Source organism: Conger conger, chromosome 16 (assembly GCF_963514075.1).
Source record: "Conger conger chromosome 16, fConCon1.1, whole genome shotgun sequence".
Classification (NCBI taxonomy): Eukaryota; Metazoa; Chordata; class Actinopteri; order Anguilliformes; family Congridae; genus Conger; species Conger conger.
The window spans coordinates 22801600-22822532 of record NC_083775.1 but is presented as its reverse complement, the minus strand read 5'-3'; the positions used below and the strand labels follow the sequence as shown (position 1 = coordinate 22822532).

At 46.1% G+C, this 20933-nt stretch overlaps 1 protein-coding gene across 2 annotated transcripts; it reads left to right on the top strand.

The window, feature by feature from the left end:
- The first annotated feature begins 78 nt into the window (after positions 1 to 78).
- Positions 79 to 20732, top strand: clcn7 (chloride channel 7). Of its 2 annotated transcripts, XM_061224056.1 has the most exons (25): positions 79 to 311; positions 1474 to 1548; positions 2985 to 3050; positions 3201 to 3266; positions 4233 to 4365; positions 5102 to 5211; positions 5658 to 5738; positions 6298 to 6360; positions 6659 to 6742; positions 7044 to 7137; positions 7854 to 7918; positions 8024 to 8140; positions 8270 to 8324; positions 8974 to 9034; positions 9443 to 9584; positions 10101 to 10194; positions 12693 to 12865; positions 13826 to 13877; positions 14010 to 14137; positions 14638 to 14723; positions 14979 to 15111; positions 15559 to 15618; positions 16295 to 16471; positions 17864 to 17944; positions 18528 to 20732. In XM_061224056.1, exons 1-25 carry the CDS (start codon positions 201 to 203, stop codon positions 18612 to 18614), a joined length of 2394 nt encoding a protein of 797 aa, XP_061080040.1. In that variant the 5' UTR covers positions 79 to 200; the 3' UTR covers positions 18615 to 20732. The 2 variants fall into 2 exon arrangements, with proteins under 2 accessions (XP_061080040.1, XP_061080041.1); XM_061224057.1 differs by lacking the exon at positions 1474 to 1548.
- The last annotated feature ends 201 nt before the right edge of the window (positions 20733 to 20933 follow it).

Genomic DNA, 20933 nt, shown 5'->3' with positions numbered 1-20933 from the left:
TGCGGCTGGGACGCACCCCTTTGAGCTCTCAGTAGATTGACGCGCTTTGTCACGTGTTGTCGTTGATCTCACGTGGGAAGAACGGATGTGAAATAATTGGGTTGGAGTTTTAGCAAAGGTACGACTGTCTGCTTTTGCAGATAGAAAATAAAAATAGGGAAGAACAGCGACAATTGACACCGTTAGAAACCCTAGCAAGCATGGCAAATGTCTCGAAGAAAGTGTCGTGGTCCAGTCGGGATGAAGACTCGGCTCAAGGAGAAGACACACCTCTTCTGAACGGAGCCGGGGCTGCACGATATACCAGACAGGTAGTGGTAGCTATTGCTGGTTATCCAATTGGATACTAACGCTATGTGCATCTAAATTAGCTAGCGAGTAATTCCGTTCCTTGCCAACTGTGCAAATCCAGAAACGAACCGCTTGAAGCACTAGGTTTTTAGTGCACATTATAGGATTTACATTGTGTTTGTTTGCTGGTGTAATGTCTCTCTTTGTTGTAGCAAGCACCATTTAACTAACAAGCCACGAGAGTGATAACCTCAGTTGATGCGTTACGTGTCTGCGAATGAAAACACGCTTGGCTAATAAACGTTAGCGTTGGGTAATTGTTAGGTGAACTATCTATTGAAACGTCGTTGACTTGTGTTGCGGTTTTTGTAAGAGCGCTACTACCTGTCCAGTTTTTATACAGTGCTCCGAGTTTGTCACCAAAATCATTGTCCAAATGGTCAATTAATATCTAGCGGACGGTCTAGCTAGTGTAGTTGCCTAAACTTAGCTGTCTTAGTTATTCCTTGGGAAACGGTTGAAGCTATAGCGAATGACTTAGTTCAAAAACAGGCAGCGTTGCCTACAAAATTATGTAATGGTGCTCGCTAGCTAAGTCAGCCACGATTTATAATTTGCATTAGTGTTTGCAAAGTCTCACGGTTATACGGGCTCGTACAATTACGTTTCCAAAACGTCGTTACTTAGACAGAATCATAAGTGACTTTCGACTTGTTTGGCTAACATTTAGCTAGTTTCTTGTTACTGCTCTGACTGTTTTTTTGTTTGCAATTCACCACACGCACTGTTCTGTTATTGGTTTAGCTGTCCCACGTGACACATCTGGGCCAATCAAAAATCAATGCGCCTTGTGGGCCATTCCCGATTTGTTTTGTAACGGGGTTGAGTCCTGCTACTGCAGCTGCAATTTTTGAACTGAATATTGCTGTTTTTGCAAACGATCTGGTTGACCACAACCCACGTTTTCAAAAAAATAAATACATGAATGAAAATAGTCACGTTTCATCTTCCTTATAACCATGAATATGTTCTGTTTAACGGTTCTTTACAATTTAATGATGCCAGACGCAAGACATCGCAAGAGACTGCTGTCCAGAATCTTACAGTTTTCCTTGCAAACGGCAGTCTTGATCCAACTCTCGGTTTTACTGCAGGATATGATTCCGTATGTTTGCTCCATAGTTTTCCGGGAGTGGCATATTTCACATAGGGAAGCTGAGTACAGTCGACTTGGAAGAAGACAATTCAGAAGAGGAGGTAATGTTTCAGAACCCAGCCCCACCATGTATGATAAAAACGCTGTTATTCACCATTTCATCTTCTTTTCAAATGACCGCCCCGTTCATTGGATGCATTGCTCACTGCAAACTACTGGTAGAGAGGAGCCCTGAACGTTTTTCCTTTTACTCAACCAATTATTCAACCAAAAGGTTTATTTTCTCCTCTCTGTTCTCTTGTTGCTGCAACAGTTTCAGTCAGTTCAGGAGTGCACAGACAAGCATATGCTTTCCCCCAAACTGCCTGCTCTCACCAGCTGAGCTGTACGGGCCTTACAGTCGAGGGCCAAACTTCATGTATGGCTTGCACACGTCATGTGATGAGTTGAACGCAATCCCACCAATCAAAACCCTGCCTCCCAGGGCGGTGCCATGGCTAGTCACGTCAGACACCTAAATGATTGGCATTCATGTGTCTGACGTGACTGATGTCTGATGGCCGTTATCCAAAGCACTGTACAATTGCGCTGTACAATTGATGCTTCTCATTCCCCCATTTATAGACACACTCGCACACCAACGGCAATTGGCTGCCATATAAGGCACCAACCAGCTCGTCGGGAGCATTTGGGAGTGTCTTGCTCAGGGACACTTCGACACACTTCGACACACCCAGGGTGGGAATCGAACCGGTAACCCTCCGACTAACAGAGCCGATGTCGCCCCAGTGTGCCTCCCCACGTGCACCGCTACACTGTCATGGACAGGATTCCAGACACTTGATCCTGGCGTATTGGCAAAAAGACTTATTTTATTTGTTTCAGGGTTCTTGCCAGTGTAGGCTCCATTACTTCATCTCATGGTTTGTCCGAGTGACGGTGTCTCACTTTAGCCTTTGGGATACACAGTTTAGCCTCTCTCCTCCTCTGTACTGTGGTACTGAGTGATGGCAATGGGAATATGAGGCTTTGTGAAACCAAAAATGGGAAGGGCTATACTATATTAAGTGATGAACATGCGGGAAACGCATCGCAAAAGACTGCTTGAACTGTGATGAATGCATGCAGATGCATTCATATAAATTATGTTCTGTTAAATACATTGGCTGTTCATGTGCAATTTGTTCAATAACTGCATATTTCAAATACAATAAATAATGTGGGGTCTATGTTGGCAGAAGACATTAGAAAGACATCAGAAATTTACAAACTTCAATATTTGTTTATCGCAAGTCATTGCAATATTCAACAACGTTATTGAACATCTAATATTTAATATTGGGCAGCCCTAATTTACAACATGGAGTGCCACCTAATACGGGTTTCCTGAAGCCTCTCCCTCCCATCAGCGTTGAGTAGCTTCTCTCTCTGTGTTCTGTACTTGTGTTCTCACCTGTTTCCTGTTGGGTCTATGTCTTGGAATAAAGTATCTGACCTTTCCGCTGCTTTCTCCCCCATCCCTGGTGTCACCGTTCAGGGAGCAGTCCTAAGCCGGCCCAAGGAGATCCCTCACAACGAGAAGCTGCTGTCGCTCAAATATGAGGTAACCGCAAACTACAGGTACCCGGCGCTGCGGCACAGCATATCAAGATACACAGGAAATAAATGGCTGTATAAAATGCACTTTCTAGTGATGTTTATTGAATTTGAACCCTGCACTTGTACATGTGCCCGTTGTGTCTGTCTGTTTCAGAGCCTGGATTATGACAACAGTGAGAACCAGCTGTTCCTGGAGGAAGAGAGGAGGATGAGCTACATGGTCAGTGGGATACTCTGTGCCTTGGCACGAACCATTGCAGAGCTGTGTGTCAGGCTGTCTGCAACAGGGTTAGGGCTAATTCTGTTTCAATTCAGGAGCATTACATTTTCCTTGTGCAATTTTTATGTTTATGAATAGCCTTTCACTTATTGCCCCCTGACAAAATATATTTAATATATGGTCTGCTTATATATGGTCCTTCAATCTGCTGCAGAAATAATAGTGGGAAGTAGATAATTGTTTACACTGGGCGCAATGCTTGGCAGCACCATGATGCGGTTTTATAACTGATTTCCCGTCCCCGTTTTCTTTCCGATTTTGAATGGCCAATCGTATACAGCCATGCTCAGGCTGAACATGCTGAGCTAACTTGGTGTTCAGAACATGGTGAGAAGAAGCACTGCAGTAGAACAGTACTGTAACAGCATGAGCCAACAAGCAGCCCAGTGATACTGTTCCTAATGGTAATGACGGGTCCCAGGTTCTCTGTGCTGAATTGGGTGTGTGTGTTCATACGCAGGGCTTCAGGTGTCTGGAGATACCAGGTTCTCTGTGCTGAAATGGATGCATGTGTTCTACGCAGGGCTTCAGGTGTCTGGAGATACCAGGCTCTCTGTGCTGAAATGGGTGCTTGTGTTCTACGCAGGGCTTCAGGTGTCTGGAGATACCAGGTTCTCTGTGCTGAAATGGGTGTGTGTGTGTTCATACGCAGGGCTTCAGGTGTCTGGAGATACCAGGTTCTCTGTGCTGAGATGGGTGTGTGTGTTCATACGCAGGGCTTCAGGTGTCTGGAGATACCAGGTTCTCTGTGCTGAGATGGGTGTGTGTGTTCATACGCAGGGCTTCAGGTGTCTGGAGATACCAGGCTCTCTGTGCTGAAATGGGTGCATGTGTTCTACGCAGGGCTTCAGGTGTCTGGAGATACCAGGCTCTCTGTGCTGAAATGGGTGCATGTGTTCTACGCAGGGCTTCAGGTGTCTGGAGATCAGCCGCTGGGTGGTGTGTGGTCTCATTGGATTCCTGACGGGCCTCATCGCATGTGTCATCGACATCGTCGTGGAAAACCTTGCTGGGGTCAAGTACCATGTGGTCAAGCAGAGTATCCTTCCAGGACAGCACAGTTATGATTAATTTAAAAAATAATACTTTGGTACCAGGTTTGCCCATCATTTCTATTAAATCGGTTCTAGATATAAGGAAACATAACTAATTAAATTGACAGAGGCAATGAACAATTAACTGTAATGTTATGTCACCATTTGTTTCCCTAATCAATTAATTCAGTTTCAATAAATTTCCAGAATTGGCTGAATTGACCCCAACCCTGATTGATATACAACACTGCATGAGGTCTGCCTTATCAAGGATTTTAATCTTGTTTTTTTTCTCTCAAGTAGAAAATATTATGAATGCATAATCCATCCTACCAAAATGGTCATTTATGTGTAGTCCTGTATGGCTGCTGCTGTAGTTTCCATTTAAATGTCCTGGAGTCTGTACCACACCATGGGAACAGTGGAGCAGTTTTTTAACAGAATGAGCCACCCAGCTGCCCTTCTGTGTGGGATTAGATACAGTTCTGGGACCATATCATTCTCTCAAAGACCATTCATCACTATTTGATGCAGAACAGTCACAGTCAATCAATAAACCTTCAGTGCTCCCTTTTTAGGTTGTTTAAGTACACATAGTTCACATAAGACTACGCACAATATGCAGAAGTCTAATTATACAATTCAAAGACAATGCAGCATGTCAATACATTCAGCCTTGTTGTTCATAATTGACTTTTTATCAAATGTCTGGTCATACAGTTTCCTTAAGCATGTGCTCAGACATAGAGAAGTTCACTGAGGTGGGAGGCCTCTCCATCTCTCTCATCCTGTGGGCAGTGTTGAACTCCGCGTTCGTCATGGTGGGCTCTATCGTTGTAGCCTTTTTTGAGGTGAGTAGATTTGCGTAACTCGGTTTCAGTTCACCCGCATTAAAAATGAGCCGTAGCTGAAGCCTGCACATCTATGTCACTGTTAAATAAATAGCATAAATAAAATGTTGTTTGGGCGTGTAGATTCCTCCAAACTCCGCTAAAGAGAGGGAAGAATTCTTAGTTGAACCCTGATTAATAAGTGAAACCTGGGAAGTGTGTGTGATTGGATGTATGAATCCTGGTTGATTGGGCTTACTTGGTGTGGGCCATGACTGGTATGTCCAAATGAACACATAGACACACACTAGCTGAATTAGCCAGTTCAGGAGAGTTCATCCAGGAGATGCTGGTGCGGTCTGTGTGGTTGCGTTTGTTGAATAGTAGTTGTATAGAAATATAGCATGAATATAGTAGCTGTAGGGGCTCTTTAAGGCTGTTTAAACACGTTTATCTTCTTTCTTTAGCCCATTGCTGCTGGGAGCGGGATCCCTCAGATAAAGTGCTACCTGAATGGAGTGAAGATCCCTCGTGTCGTGCGGCTGAAGGTAAATATGTTGCTTTATTTTACTTCAATGGGCTTAATTACTGTCTGATTTCTTTTACTCATTTAACCATGTACTTAACCATGTAGCTGAATGGAGAACATGGTTCCTACAGTATGTGATGTTCTGGGATATGAAAGCAAGCAGAGAGTGCAGGGGTTGTGGGAGGATCTTGATTCAGTAGGAGCCAGTGTAGCAGGAGTGTCAATCACAGCTCTCAGAAGGCCGTTGCATATTTTGGTTTAGGGTAAAAACCAATGTAAGTCTCTTCACATTGGATTGACCACTTCTGATAGCTTGGTACGCTACAGTTGAAGAATGCATGGTCTACTCTGGTATATTTCTGCAAAATATTTTTGTACATGCATGAATGTTGATGTATAAATTTAAAGCCAGTTTGTGTCCGATTCACCTAGGTAGTGCTTTGGAATGAAATGTTGTATCCTCACAGTCAGTACAGTAATGGAATCCACAGGCTCCTGTAGTAATGGTTCACTGATTCCCTGCAGCATTTGTACAACAATGGTGTTTGATCTATGCTCTTTTGTTTTGTCCCATCTAGACTCTTATGGTGAAAGTGGGAGGAGTCATTTGCTCTGTGGCTGGTGGCCTGGCTGTAGGAAAGGTAAACCTGACCAATCAGAGGCTAGAGACCGTAGACCCTGCCCCCTCTGTGTTACCCACGATACACAGAGCTACACAGAGAGAGCAGAGCACAGTCACCTCAGAGAGCACTTTAGTATCAGAAAAACACATTGCCTACGTTTCCAATGGATATGTGCATGCCAAATGGGCATGTCAGTGGGATGCATACCCTTAGTGTGGCAGCACTAAGGTGAGTGGCAGGTAGCTGTGTCTCTCACTGACCAGCCCCAGGTACCCAGTTAATGTCCACCCCCACCCCCACCCCATCCCCTCTCCAGGAAGGTCCAATGATCCACTCTGGGGCCGTGGTGGCAGCCGGAGTCTCCCAGGGACGAAGCACCTCACTGAAGAAGGACTTCAAGGTCACTAAACTCACTCTCATACACTTACGTGGGGGACATTTGTGTATTATTATTTTTAAATGCATCATTACACATCATATCTGCAGAATCTGTCCAATTACCCTGCAAGTCAAATTAAGGGCAGTGCTAGTGTCCGAGAAGGGGGAACAACGGGCCTGACGTCTTGTTACTGTAGAGAGTATGCTGATGCTCTGTGTCTGGTCTGTCATCTCAAGTGCCGTGTCGAACATCATTTTAATTGGTTGGTTGTTTAAAGAGGGTGAGGCCTGGTTTGTCGGTGATGTTGTGGCTGTGCCTGCAGATGTTTGAGTACTTCCGGAGGGACACGGAGAAGAGGGACTTTGTTTCGGCGGGTGCGGCAGCAGGGGTGTCGGCGGCATTTGGAGCTCCTGTTGGTGAGATCTTCCAGCTGTTGCCTAGCAACAGTGTTTAACTTTGGTACAACCTATAACTGGAATTTCTAAATCCAAGCAAAAGGCCTGATGGTCCTGTGTGTGAACTAAAACCTCTGGGAAAGTCTTTGGGTGGACATGCTGTTTTCAGTTTGTATTTGGGCCTCAACTCAACATGTGCTTGGGACGTCCAGACAAATGCTTTCCCTGGGGTTCATTTTCATTTTCAGACCTTTTAATTTGAAGCTCCAGTTACATTGGGTCATACAGTGACTCGGATCTTGTCAGACTTCTCAGAATTTTATTTCCTGGAGCTAAGGTATTCATTCTGGTCATGGTCCCATTCTAACTGTAAATTGACGATTACACAGATTAAAATAATGAAAATTTAATAGAAAGTGAAATAATGAACAGCAGTTTTGAACTCTTCCACACTCCAGGTGAATTCTTTTTTTTTTTAAGTGGCATAGCGCCATTGGTGGAGAAACTTCAGCAGCAGAAACTTCTGCATTTTGACCAGAGCCTTGATACGACCGCTGAACCATAAAACTGTCCGTGTTTGATGGATGCACACTAGCTAAGACCCTATGCGTGGCATCCGTTTCACCCTTCTAACCAGAGAAAATCATGCTGTTTTGAAGATTTGGATGCAGAGGTTTAAATCTTGAGAGGGCTCTCCCTTCTTTTCTCTCTCTTTCCTTCCCTGTCTATGGTCTCAGGTGGGGTTCTCTTCAGCTTGGAAGAGGGGGCGTCCTTCTGGAACCAAATGTTGACCTGGAGAATTGTGAGTATCTGGAAGAGACCCATATTTACAACGCGCCACCATTACCGCCACCTCCTTTCCGGCAGAGAACACCCAACCTTCTGATGCCTCCTTTACTTTTTTCAGTTCTTTGCATCCATGATGTCCACCTTCACCCTCAACTTCTTCCTCAGCATCTATAACGAGAAGCCGGGCGACCTCTCCAACCCGGGTCTCATCAACTTCGGCCGCTTTGACAGTGATGTGAGCGCACCTCCCCGCTACAGAGCAGAAATCCAGAGCCGAAATGGATGCTTCTGATCTCTGATTTGGCTTAGTGGAAATGTGTTTCAGGTTATGAGGTTCGCTTCTGTTTTTGTTTAACCTCCCCAGAGTGTGGAGTACAACCTTTACGAGATTCCCCTCTTCATCTGTATGGGAGCCATAGGTGAGGGAGCCTTCTCATTTCAGTCACTTTGAGGAAGACTATGAGGAAGACCTGTTTAAATCGTTTGCTATGAGCAGTAATCTGCTTGCTTCTAGAAGCTTCTATGCTGCTGTTTTAGTGTGTTCCTGGTGTCATGCAAAACTGGAACTAATAACTTTCTTTTTTCCATTTCCAAACACAACATTATGGTTTAGTCGACTTTGTTCGTAATACGATATTGGTGGTAGATGAGAACATGATGTATAATGTTGTGGAAAAACAATCAACAGGTCAGAAAGATTATTTCTTTGACAGTGATACAGTAGTGCTTCATTCCAGTGGTCGTCAGGGAACTATTCCTTTGACAAGGGAAATTTATTGAATGCAGAAGATTACAGCCATTCTGCACCTCTCCAAAGATTCTTAGCAGTGGAAAATGACAGAATAACAACCTTTAGAGGGAAGAAGGAAAGCAAGACAAGGTTTCTCAATTTAATCTTCCACATTAGTGATAAGAAAAAATGTGTATGTTTTGCTGTGTGTGCATACTGTGCGCACTACAAACTGGGTAGTCAGAAGGTACCTGGTCATTGGTAGTCTGTTGTTCACCTTTCACTGTTTAGAAACGTTGAACTTGCAGTCAGGTTTTGCTTATAATCTCTCTCTGTAGGTGGACTGCTTGGGGCACTGTTCAATGTACTAAACTACTGGCTCACCATTTTCAGGATCAGGTAAGGTCAGGGTGTTTCAAATCATGCAGCATCTCTCATGCAGCATCTCTCTATTACCTTTCCTACTGTTGTGTAACTTCCCTAAATGCGGAATAATTATAGCCTATAGCTTAAGAACAGGTGTTCTGTTCATCCTGCACCGTATTTCAGTTGGCCCAAGTTTTGGGCTAAATTTAAGTGAGTTTTTTGGTAATTGTGTGGTTGTTACTTCCACACCGTAAGAAGTATGGACATTTTTAAACGAATCAAAAAGACGAAGTCCATTGAGGCACTAGGATTAAATAGCCTTGCAGGTAGAATAGCCTAGCCTTCCAGGAACAGCGCATAATCACCCTGCTTCATTACTGAAGCCCTCCGGCAATGACGTGTGAATAAGGTGTCCTCTGATTGGCCGCTGCTGTGTCTCAGGTACATTCACCGGCCATGCCTGCAGGTGATGGAGGCCATGCTGGTGGCAGCTGTGACGGCAGCAGTGTCCTTCACCATGATCTACTTCTCCAATGACTGCCAGCCCCTGGGCCCAGACCAGAGTGAGGAATACCCGCTGCAGGTCCGAGCCACCAGTCCACATCTCTTAAAGCAGGGACTCCCAAAATGCATCTCAAACTGCCCATCTCCTGGGATTTTCACACACATAGTCTCTAGAGTTTGCAGAATGGTGCAAAAAACCAAAAACTTCCAGTGAGCAGCAGTTCTGTGGGCAGAAATGCATTGTTAATGAGAGAGGTCAGGGGAGAAGGGCCAAACTGGTCGGAGCTAACAGGAAATAACACAAATAACTGCACATTACAACAGTGGAATGCAGAAGAGCATCTCTGAACACACAACACGTCAAACCTCTAAGTGGATAGGCTATAGCAACAGAAGTAAAAAAATACCTGTGTTCACTGAGTGTATAGTAGTACAGTTTAAATACCTGTATGTAATAAATTACTTTCTGCAATGGCATCATAATGTGGGTCCTTGGTTAATTGTTATTAAGTACATGTGATTCTGTAGTTGCTTCTGAATTTGCAGTGAAACGTGTTCCTAACCAAATGACTCTACCCCCTGCCCTGTTTTGTAGCTCTTTTGTGACGACGGCGAGTATAACTCCATGGCAACAGCCTTCTTCAATACGCCCGAGAGGAGTGTACGGAGCCTGTTTCATAACGCGCCAGGTAACTGCCACCGCACCACAACACCCTGCTGCTTTCCACATCAACCCCCCCTCCAGCACCGGCCAATGGCCAGCATGGAAAATGAAAATGGCGGAGGTGGAGAGGGGGGTATGTCCTCTTTGCTGCTCCCTGGGGAGGGGACGGGTGGGTGAGCCAGGGGAAGAGGGGAGGATGTTTCAAAACTGTTCAAAGGCGGTCCGGTGTGGCTCCTCAAATGCGGAGGGTCTTGTCCAGGCTCCAGATGCAGCCTGGGTCTGACGGAGGGAATAGATTGAGGGGGATGGATAGAGAGAGAGGGAGAGGGAGAGGGAGAGGGGAGGGGAAGAGGGAGGGATAGAGAGGGCGACGGGGGGAGAGGGCCGGATATGAGGCAGCTGCTGAAGTGCTCAGCAGGCCCAACGCATCTGCCTCGTCTTACACGCGGATCCGACTGATGGCTTCCCCAGAACCCCCCACGCCCACCCGACCCCGAAATCTGGAGCCAACCCAGCAGCACCTCTGCTGCAGAGGGCCCAGCTGCCCCTCGGGCCTCTCTCTCTCTCTCTCTCTCTCTCTCTCTCTCTCTCTCTCTCTCTCCTCTCTCCTCTCTCTCTCTCTCTCTCTCTCTCTCTCTCTCTCTCTCTCTCTCCTCTCTCTCTCTCTCTCATCTCTCTCTCTCTCTCTCTCTCTCCTCTCTCTCTCTCTCTCTCTCTCTCTCTAGTAGCTGCAGCTCCCTGAAGAACCTTGAAGTCACGGCGTAAATCAACGCAGGATTTCCTCGTACACTTTCTCTATGGCGCTTCACCTCTTTAACTTTCCCAGCCTGAATGAAAGGCCTCAATGAGGATGGCCCAAGGCAAGAAAACAGGCAAGGAGGACAAGTCTGTATCCTGTGTGGCAGGTCCCTGATGATGCTCTGGTAGATATGGTGGCCTTTGTGTTTAGAATTGAAATAATACATGTCAAGTCAGTAAGAGCAGTTTGTACGATGACGTGTCCGGAGGTTGTACGTATGAATTGCAGCATTCGTCCATGAGTATAAACTAAATATCAGTGTTTATATTGTGCCAGGGCGTTGGTCCTTGTCATTTCTCACCGTGCAGTAATGTTGGTAGGTTGCCTCAGGTTGCTTTTGTCAAGGAAATGGTTACGACTGAAACTGTTTAAAGGTTATTTAAAATTATTCAGGTAATGTCTGCATGTTCAGCATCTGGAGCCGTAACTCCACTGTATAAACATTGTTACTTTAAGTGTATTTTTCTTCTAACATCTCAAATATCCCTTAATTGGACTCAAAAACAGTTTAGTTGGCCCAACTAAAAACAGACGCTAAATCTGGAATTATTTAACAATAAAAATACATCTAGACTGTGAACTACTGCTAGACAGTGACTTGAGCTGACCTTTGTTATACTCTCTCCTGCTGGAGGAGTGCGTTGCTACAACCATGAATTCAGGATTCTAACATGGCCTTGTCACGAAACGCTAGCGACCAGTATGAACCAGTATTTCAATGGTTCAGCCTCAGTTTCACCAGTCATTTTTCATGATGTTATACAATGTATTTAAGGCTTATTAAACGAACACATCACTTTTTCTGCTTTGCTTTCCTGTGTAAGACACTCTTTGACCCGACCTACATGCTCATCATCTTAAAAGATTTAATTATTTAAACTTTCTTGAATTTTTATTTATTTATTTTTGGTCCTGAATTGAAGCTTTGGTCTTCCTCTAACAGCAGTAAATCCGCTCAAGAACAGTCCAGTCCAGTCCAGGTTCTTTTTCCTTTCTGCTTTTCAAGTTTAATCCTGCACATTTACAGTCAAGGGAATTCTGACCAAACATTTTTCTCAAGCCAAAAATGTATTTGCAGTAAACATTGTTTATTCCGAACTCAGTAAAGTTAAATTAATTGACCTTACTAACTTTGTAACTGTGGGGGTTTCTCAGGACCCCCTTTTCTGAGAGCAATGGACAACTGCTGTACGTGGGACAGTTTGTAGTTGAGCCAGGACCACCAAGGCTAACGGGATTGACCAGAGAGAGAGTCAGGAAATCGGTTTAACATCTTGTTTTATGGACGTATATTCTACAACGTTTGGCCCTGGCACTGCACTGGGTCATTGGATAAAGGAGGCTGGAGGAGGGAGGAGGCTGCCCCCTACTGGCCCACCGACACTTCCGGCTGCAGCTTTGTTTTCTTTGTCTCCCTTACTTGTAATGATCGGAGCGTGAGGTGCCCTGATTTTCAGAATGGGTGGAGGCACTGTGTGCTGTCAATCAGACTTATAATCAGAAGACCTGTCTGGAAACGGCAGAGCACTGTAATGGGCAGTGAACCCCTCCTGTTGTGGTTTCCCTGAAGGGTCGTATTACCCCCTGACCCTGTGCACTATAATGGGTTCCGGGATGTGAACCCCTCCCATTGTGGTGTCCCTGTAGGGTCGTATAACCCCCTGACGCTGTGCACTGTAATGGGTTCCGGGATGTGAACCCCTCCCGTTGTGGTTTCCCTGCAGGGTCGTATAACCCCCTGACGCTGGGCATGTTCACGCTCAGCTACTTCTTCCTGGCCTGCTGGACGTATGGCCTGACGGTGTCCGCGGGCGTCTTCATCCCCTCCCTGCTGATCGGGGCGGCCTGGGGGAGGCTCTTCGGCATCCTGCTGGCTGCCATCACCTCCAGCGGCTCTGTGAGTGGGGGGGATCCGGCCAATCGGGCGCTGGGGAGGGCACGGCCACGGCCAGTCAGAATCTGGGTAGGGAACGGCCGATCAGAATCTGGGTAGGAAGCACAGTCGGGGAAACTCCAAGAATTCACACCTTTTACAGAGCTCATCACCTCCTGTGACTCCTTGAGTGTTGGAACTTTGCCAATCGGCCGCTGGGTAGGGCACGGCCAATCAGACGCTGGGTAGGGAGCACAGTCGGGGAAACTCCAGAATTCACACCTTTTTACAGAGCTCAATTTCTTTATTTCAATGTGGGAAATTCAAGGTTGGAAAGTGCCTGGGGTTTTAGTGTTCACAGAACTTCTCTGTATAGCTAGATTTGAGTTTACCCCCAGAGAATTACCCTTTGAAGAGAAGAAGTGATTTTGGAGAAATGTGTGCACTTTTCACTTCATAGCCTTTATGATTATGCCAGATGACCTGAAAGTAACCGGTGACAGCCTGTAGCATGAGAAACTTTCTGCATAAATCAGTGTCGACTTGTGGCTGTTGGACCAATCTGACCCACTTTCCATCTCTCTGTACTACCACCATTTGTAAATCGACTGCCATCCATCACGAGACGACCTCCGTTGAGTCTTGTGAATAGAAATGTAGAGCTCCAATGACTTGGACATATCAGGCAGTATTTTCAATGTAAGCCTTCATTCAGAACACATCCAGACTGGGTTTCTTCATTCCCGTGCTCAGTCTGCTGTGTTGCGCTAAGTGAGCCTACAAAACCTAAACCTACTATTATATGGCTGTACGAGTTTAGCCATCTTGTGACACATTTGTACTTTATCATTATTTTCCCAGCTGTCCTATTTCCACTTAACATTGTTTCATTTGGAATGTGCTTTGCATATTGTGCAAGAGAGATGGTGTATAAATAAAGCCCTGCGTGAATGTCGGTGGAGTAAAGCTGGTTTTGTGTGACAGATCTGGGCGGATCCTGGGAAGTATGCTCTGATTGGAGCCGCAGCTCAGCTGGGTGAGTTGCTTCACACGGTCCGGTCAGGGCGGCCAAGGAAACACACACACACACACACACACACACACACACACACACCCCTCATTGTCATCCTACAATGGCCCTGATGTCAGGTCTTTTGTTGCTGCCAAGGTGGAATCGTACGCATGACGCTCAGTCTGACGGTCATCATCGTGGAGGCCACGGGCAACGTCACCTACGGCCTTCCCATAATGCTGGTGCTCATTACGGCCAAGATTGTGGGAGATTACTTTGTGGAGGTTAGAGCTGCACAGCCTTATGGGGTTGTGACAACTGTGTGCGTTCTTTCCGGAAACCAAAAATAAATCTCTCTTCCTCCTCCTCCTCTCTCTCTCTCTCTCTCTCTCTCTCTCTCTCTCTCTCTCTCTCTCTCTCTCTCTCTCTCTCTCTCTCTCTCTCTCTCTCTCTCTCTCTCTCTCTCTCTCTCTCTCTCTCTCTCTCTCTCTCTCTCTCTCTCTCTCTCTATTGTAGTCTGTTATATTTGAGAATAAACCACCCCAGGGCAATTGTTCTGTTTAGAACAACAGCTTTTTTTTTTTTCTTCTCAGCACAGCTATAGCCGTCATTAAAGTTTCAGCTGATAACCCGGAATGCACCAGGTTAATTCCTGTAGAGTAATTTGTGTCTTGTTGGCTGCGGTGCATAGGAGCACTTCTGGTCTTTTGTACCAGCTGAGCGGGGTGAAGCCCTGCAGAGTATTTTGGGAGTTGTGGTTTTCAGGCCTGTCTGTTCTCTGCAGGGTCTGTATGACATCCACATCAAACTGCAGAGCGTGCCCTTCCTGCACTGGGAGGCCCCGGCCACCTCACACTCGCTAACTGCCAGGTAACACCTTCATCACCATCATCATCATCATCATCATCATCCTCCTCCCATCTCTGAGCTGTGTACAGTATAGAATAACCTCCTCCCCCATATATACATTCTGACTACTGCAAGAACATTAAAGTGGATGAAATACTGCATGAGAACCCATTCATGTCCCTGATCTGTGCTCACATTAGCCTTGGGATCCGACACAGGGTGCTAATGGGAGGCTGTGAAACACTTTCTCATCCTTTTTTGGTCCCCATCCCTCAGAGAGGTGATGAGCTCTCCAGTCACCTGCTTCAGCAGGATCGAGAAGGTGGGGACCATTGTGGACATCCTCAGCAACACGTCCACCAATCACAACGGCTTTCCCGTGGTGCCCAGGGACAGCGACGATAACGAGGTTCACAACGCCCCCCCCCCCTTTCAGTCACACCAAAAAAAGACCATTTCCTACCTGAAGAGAGACAATGCAACAGTTCCTTTCAGACCTTCCACTGTTCAATATACAAGAAAACTCAAGCCGGCACAGCAAATCATCTGGCCAGCTTTGCATTTATCACATCAAACTATTTTGAGCTTTTGATATTTCCCAGAGACGGAAAGTATCCACAAAAAGTTATATGCGGAAAACGCATATCTACGTCACATAGATTATAAAGCCTGGGTATGTCCAACCAAAAAGCACAGATTAAAGTATCACACAGAATATAAAGTTTTGTCTCTCTACAATCTCCATTATGTGCTTGGTCCTCCTCTGAGCGTTTCTCCTTGAGTGATGGAAGAGGTGTGAGAAGATGGCTGCATTCACTTCCCCATTGAAACGGCACCGTGTCTCTGCTCTCTGCAGCCGGGGAGAATCTGCGGCCTGATCCTGCGCTCCCAGCTGATCGTCCTTCTGAAGCACAAGGTGAGGGAGCCGTAGCCTAGGCCACAATACGCTACCGCTGGATTATCTCTGAGCGTGATCTCACTACTCCATGTGCTCCTCGTAACAGTTTTGTGTCAGATCTACCTTTTGGGACTACCAGTCACCACAGGTGGAGCTAAATCCACCGAAACTGAAAAATGACAGACACTTTAATTGAAGTAATTAGTTGGCTAAATAGTCTGCACAGCTCTGATTTAAAAGGAAATCGCACAAAAACCGGCAGAGCCTGGGGCCCTCCAGGAGTGGAGTTGGAGACCCATGTGTTAGACGATTATCACATTACACCTCTCTGTCAGCCACCATCATTTGCCAGTGATGACTTGCAGCAGTGTTCACACTGTCACACTCACACTAGGAACAGTGTGGTTCTCATCACCACAGATGTGGCAGTACAATGTTTTTATAGTGTTTTGTGGCTTGTGCTGTATTCTTTTCTTTTTTTTTTCTTCTTTTTTTTAATGCAAGCTTTTGAACAAATGGGGGACTGCAGTGATGAAGTCACAGTGGAGGAGGGATGTCGGCAGGGTACAGAGTTGGGTTGGGGTCTCTGAAATAGGTGCTTGTAGGAAGGGGTGCTGGTTTGGGGGGGGGGGGGGGGGCGTGTGTTTGAGAGGAAGGGTCATTCACATTGTCCGTCTGTCTGTCCCGTCTCCAGGTGTTTGTGGAGAGGGCCCGGTCCTGCCTGCAGCAGCGCCGGCTCCAGCTGAAGGATTTTCGGGATGCCTACCCTCGCTTCCCCCCAATCCAGTCCATCCATGTGTCCCAGGATGAGCGAGAGTGCATGATGGACCTCACCCAGTTCATGAACCCCACCCCCTACACTGTCCCCCAGGTAACCACAGCCACTACACCCCCTACACTGTCCCCCTGGTAACCACAGCCACTACACCCCCTACACTGTCCCCCAGGAGGTAACCACAGCCACTACACCCCCTACACTGTCCCCCAGGTAACCACAGCCACTACACCCCCTACACTGTCCCCCAGGTAACCACAGCCACTACACCCCCTACACTGTCCCCCAGGAGGTAACCACAGCCACTACACCCCCTACACTGTCCCCCAGGTAACCACAGCCACTACACCCCCTACACTGTCCCCCAGGTAACCACAGCCACTACACTACACCCCCTACACTGTCCCCCAGGTAACCACAGCCACTACACCCCCTACACTGTCCCCCAGGTAACCACAGCCACTACACTACACCCCCTACACTGTCCCCCAGGTAACCACAGCCACTACACCCCCTACACTGTCCCCCAGGTAACCACAGCCACTACACTACACCCCCTACACTGTCCCCCAGGTAACCAAGGCCTCTACACCCCCTACACTGTCCCCCAGGTAACCACAGCCTCTACACCCCCTACACTGTCCCCCAGGTAACCACAGCCACTACACCCCCTACACTGTCCCCCAGGTAACCACAGCCACTACACTACACCCCCTACACTGTCCCCCAGGTAACCAAGGCCTCTACACCCCCTACACTGTCCCCCCGGTAACCACAGCCACTACACTACACCCCCTACACTGTCCCCCAGGTAACCACAGCCACTACACCCCCTACACTGTCTCCCCGGTAACCACAGCCACTACACCCCCTACACTGTCCCCCCGGTAACCACAGCCACTACACCCCCTACACTGTCCCCCAGGTAACCACAGCCACTACACCCCCTACACTGTCCCCCAGGTAACCACAGCCACTACACTACACCCCCTACACTGTCCCCCAGGTAACCAAGGCCTCTACACCCCCTACACTGTCCCCCAGGTAACCACAGCCACTACACCCCCTACACTGTCCCCCCGGTAACCACAGCCACTACACCCCTTACACTGTCCCCCAGGTAACCACAGCCAGAACTCGTCAGCTGCACCCACTAAACCATCACCCGGGCACCACGACCAGACATCACAAACCCCACCCACTAAACCCTCATGCAGGTGGCAGTCTCTCCTGCCTCCATTAGAAACTACAAAACGGAGGATTCCAAACTTTCTGAGCCCACAGCCTACTTCATCCCCATATGATTACACCCCTTAATGAAGCTTATGTTGTACTTTCATAGCAGAGCAGTTGCGTGTACAGCGTGATTACTGGATTGAATGGAACGCGTGCAGTGTTGGATTTGACTGATGTAAATATCAATGCGGAATGTTTGATACACCGTTCATCATATCGTTTGTCTTTCTCTCTCCCTTGTTCTCATTGCAGGAGACGTCTCTCCCTCGTGTCTTCAAGCTGTTCCGAGCCCTCGGTCTGAGGCACCTGGTGGTGATCGATCACGAGAACAGGGTAAGCAGCCCCATGCACAGGACTCTCCAGTTGGTGTTTTGCTTGGGGTCTTCTGCCCTGTTTCTAAATCCACTTACTGACCATAGGAAGACAAATGCGGGATAAAAAAAAAAAATTGCTGTCAAATCCGAAGCCTAAAACCTTTGCCTTAACACAACAGAATCTGAAAAAGGCTTATAATTAGCAAAAATGAATCAAGCTAGATTTGTTTTTGGATTGCTATCACAATGATCATCGTATTCAACTAAGCTGTGAGTTTCTCCTTTTAAGCTGGTACTTGCTACTTTTTAAACTGGTGCTTCCTCCCCATTGGCCCTTGTGTTCTGTTATGTATTAGGGCAACTGTTACCCTTGGTCAAATATAAAACAATTCAGAAGTAACATTTCTGCAAAAATACTCTGTATATACACACTCAGTGAGCACTTTATTAGATCTATTTTTTGGACTCAAGTCTTCTGCTGCTGTAGCCTATCCACTTAAGAGTGGACACAAGGGTTAAACGGATACTTCCTCCCAGTTAAACTGGTCGTTCCTCCACTGTAACTGTGACTCTCTCCCGTGGACGGTGCGCTTCCCCTGCAGGTTGTGGGGCTGGTGACGCGGAAGGACCTGGCCCGCTACCACCTGGGGAAACACGGGCTGGAGGAGCTGCAGCTGGCGCAGACGTGATGCGCAGACGGCTGTCCGGCCCAGCGCAGGCTGCAGACGCCGCTCCCCACCTCACCACGAAGCACTACCTACAGCACACACGGGGGTCCCAGGGCCTGGGGGGCACCCACCCGCACCCGAACGCAAAATGGCGGCACTGTCCGCGTTTCAGCATCACCACCGGATTCACGCGTTGGAGACTTTGGGGGAGTTTGTCCCGTTTCTTGAGTTTGAGAAGAGTAGCTGTAGTTTTTTTTGGTTTGTTCGTTGTCTGTTGGGTTTTGCGGAGAAATGTTGAAATTTTAAGCTCTGATGTACTGTCTGGATCCTGTGGCGGAAGGGTGTGTGCGTGTGTGCGTGTGTGCGTGTGTGTGACACTCTGGTGATTCATACCAGCTTTTACAAAACTCGCACCTTTACGACAGCAATCGGATGTGTCCATTGTCTTCATAGTCATGTAGATGGATGTTCATTCATGCCTTCAGTGTACCTCATTTAAATTTTGTGTTTGGGATAGAGTGACAGCATGTGGATCAAGTTGTCATAAGACTGGGATCAAGTTGGTTAAGAGAATTTCTGAAACAATGTTTCCAGCTCTTAGGGAATCCCAGCCACCCCACCTGTGTGTGTTGAGAGTAGGGGGCACTAGAGTGACTTGTATTGTGCTGTTGATCCATATGCTTCACTTGACAAATCTGATTCCTACCTGAAAGCTCTTTTATAATCTCTAGGGGAGTCTGTACTTGCTAAAAGCCAGGATGCTTTTTCTGTCGTGTTTTACTGCTTTCGACATGCTTTTTTTTTTTTTTGTCAAGGACTCCTCCATGATTTATTTTTGGTGTTATTTCTTCTTGGAGACAATAACTTTATCTTTTTTGAGTACTCATGACCAGCGGTACAAATGAAATATGCTATGTGAAAATACTATCTTTCCCTAGTCTCAGGGGGAAGCATATTTGGCGCCATTGTGTTTTGAAAGTGAGGCTGGATTTCAGATCACACTGGTACACGTCAACAACAGTGCACTGAAGACCACCTTCAAGCACTTTTGAAAATTATAATGGTGACCTTCTGTACAGGTTTTTCTGTAAATTAAATTTGAGCCCTTTTATGCTTACTGACAGATCATGGGCCATGTTTAAGAGAAAATCTGTCATGCTGGAAATGCACAAAAATGCTAAACCGAAAGCTATTACATATGGCTGGGTCAGGTTGCCCATATAGCTACAGTTGAACCTGGTCCAAGATTGTGGATCATTTTAATGTTTTTGCCAAGCATGAAGCTTTAATAGGATATGTGGTAAATATGCTAACCCCAGCATGTGTTTTTCGTCATTTGCATTGTGTTCCAGCTTTGAACTACTGATGGAGAAAAATGTTAAGGAATCTGGAAATGAATGGAACAGAATTAAAATGAAAATAAGTACTTGTATTTCTAAATATGAAATAATTCTCAGTGGGCATTTTAAATTAATTTAATGGTAAATACAAAAAATTAGACCCGAGTGGATAATACCAGATGCCTTTGAGTGAAAATGACATTTAAGTTGAACTGAAACTATCCAAGAGCATTTTCACATTATATTTGCACTCCTATAAAATTTTGTTCAGTTATTTTGTATTTGAGCATTTCTGCTCTTTGCTAGTCCAGTTTTGTATTGGTATTTTTACTGGGTTTGCAGTGGTACATGTTTGGTTTAAATTTACCTTCAGTTTGAACTCTTGAATCTACAGTCTGCCCCCTACCTGCTGACTGGATTCAATGCACTTTGTCCTCAGCTGCAGATAGCAGATTTAACTTATGTTATGCTCCTTTATTTATGCATTTTGTACATTATGACGTCAGCACTTGGATGGAAATATGAGTATAAACAGTAAAATGAATAAATTGTATTCTATAGTTAAAGATTGACGTAGTGTTCAGATTGTGTTTGGGGCCTATGTCTGTACGTAAGAACAGTGAAATGTGCCAGCAAGCCATGGGTGAAGGTCATTAAAAAAGTGCTAATATGTTTTTACAGTTGAGTGTTTCAGTTGCATCACTCTTGCTTAGACACTTGACTGTTTTTAATGATAGCATTTCAAAATTCTTTTTTCGTTTTTTTTGTGTGCACCAATAAAATGATTGATAAGTATAAATTGTTTTTTTTTTGTTTTGTTTTTAGGAGGGGGGGGGTGTCAATAGTGTTTTTTTTATTTTGTTTTTTTTATTTAGATAATACATGAATCGTGGATGACAAAAAGATGCAGTGAAAATGTATTTTTATTTCCTGTCCTGTCAGCGTACAATGTATGTGGCCAGCCTACAGGAAACAGAAATTAATCTCATCGGGTTTAGGT

Bases quoted from the DNA above. Each gene is read 5' to 3' on its own strand.
- clcn7 (XM_061224056.1), top strand. From the start codon at position 201: ATGGCAAATGTCTCGAAGAAAGTGTCGTGGTCCAGTCGGGATGAAGAC. The intron at 3,267-4,232 runs GTCAGTGGGATA...TGTTCTACGCAG, and splicing joins AGAGGAGGATGAGCTACATG to GGCTTCAGGTGTCTGGAGAT. The intron at 7,919-8,023 runs GTGAGTATCTGG...TACTTTTTTCAG, and splicing joins AAATGTTGACCTGGAGAATT to TTCTTTGCATCCATGATGTC.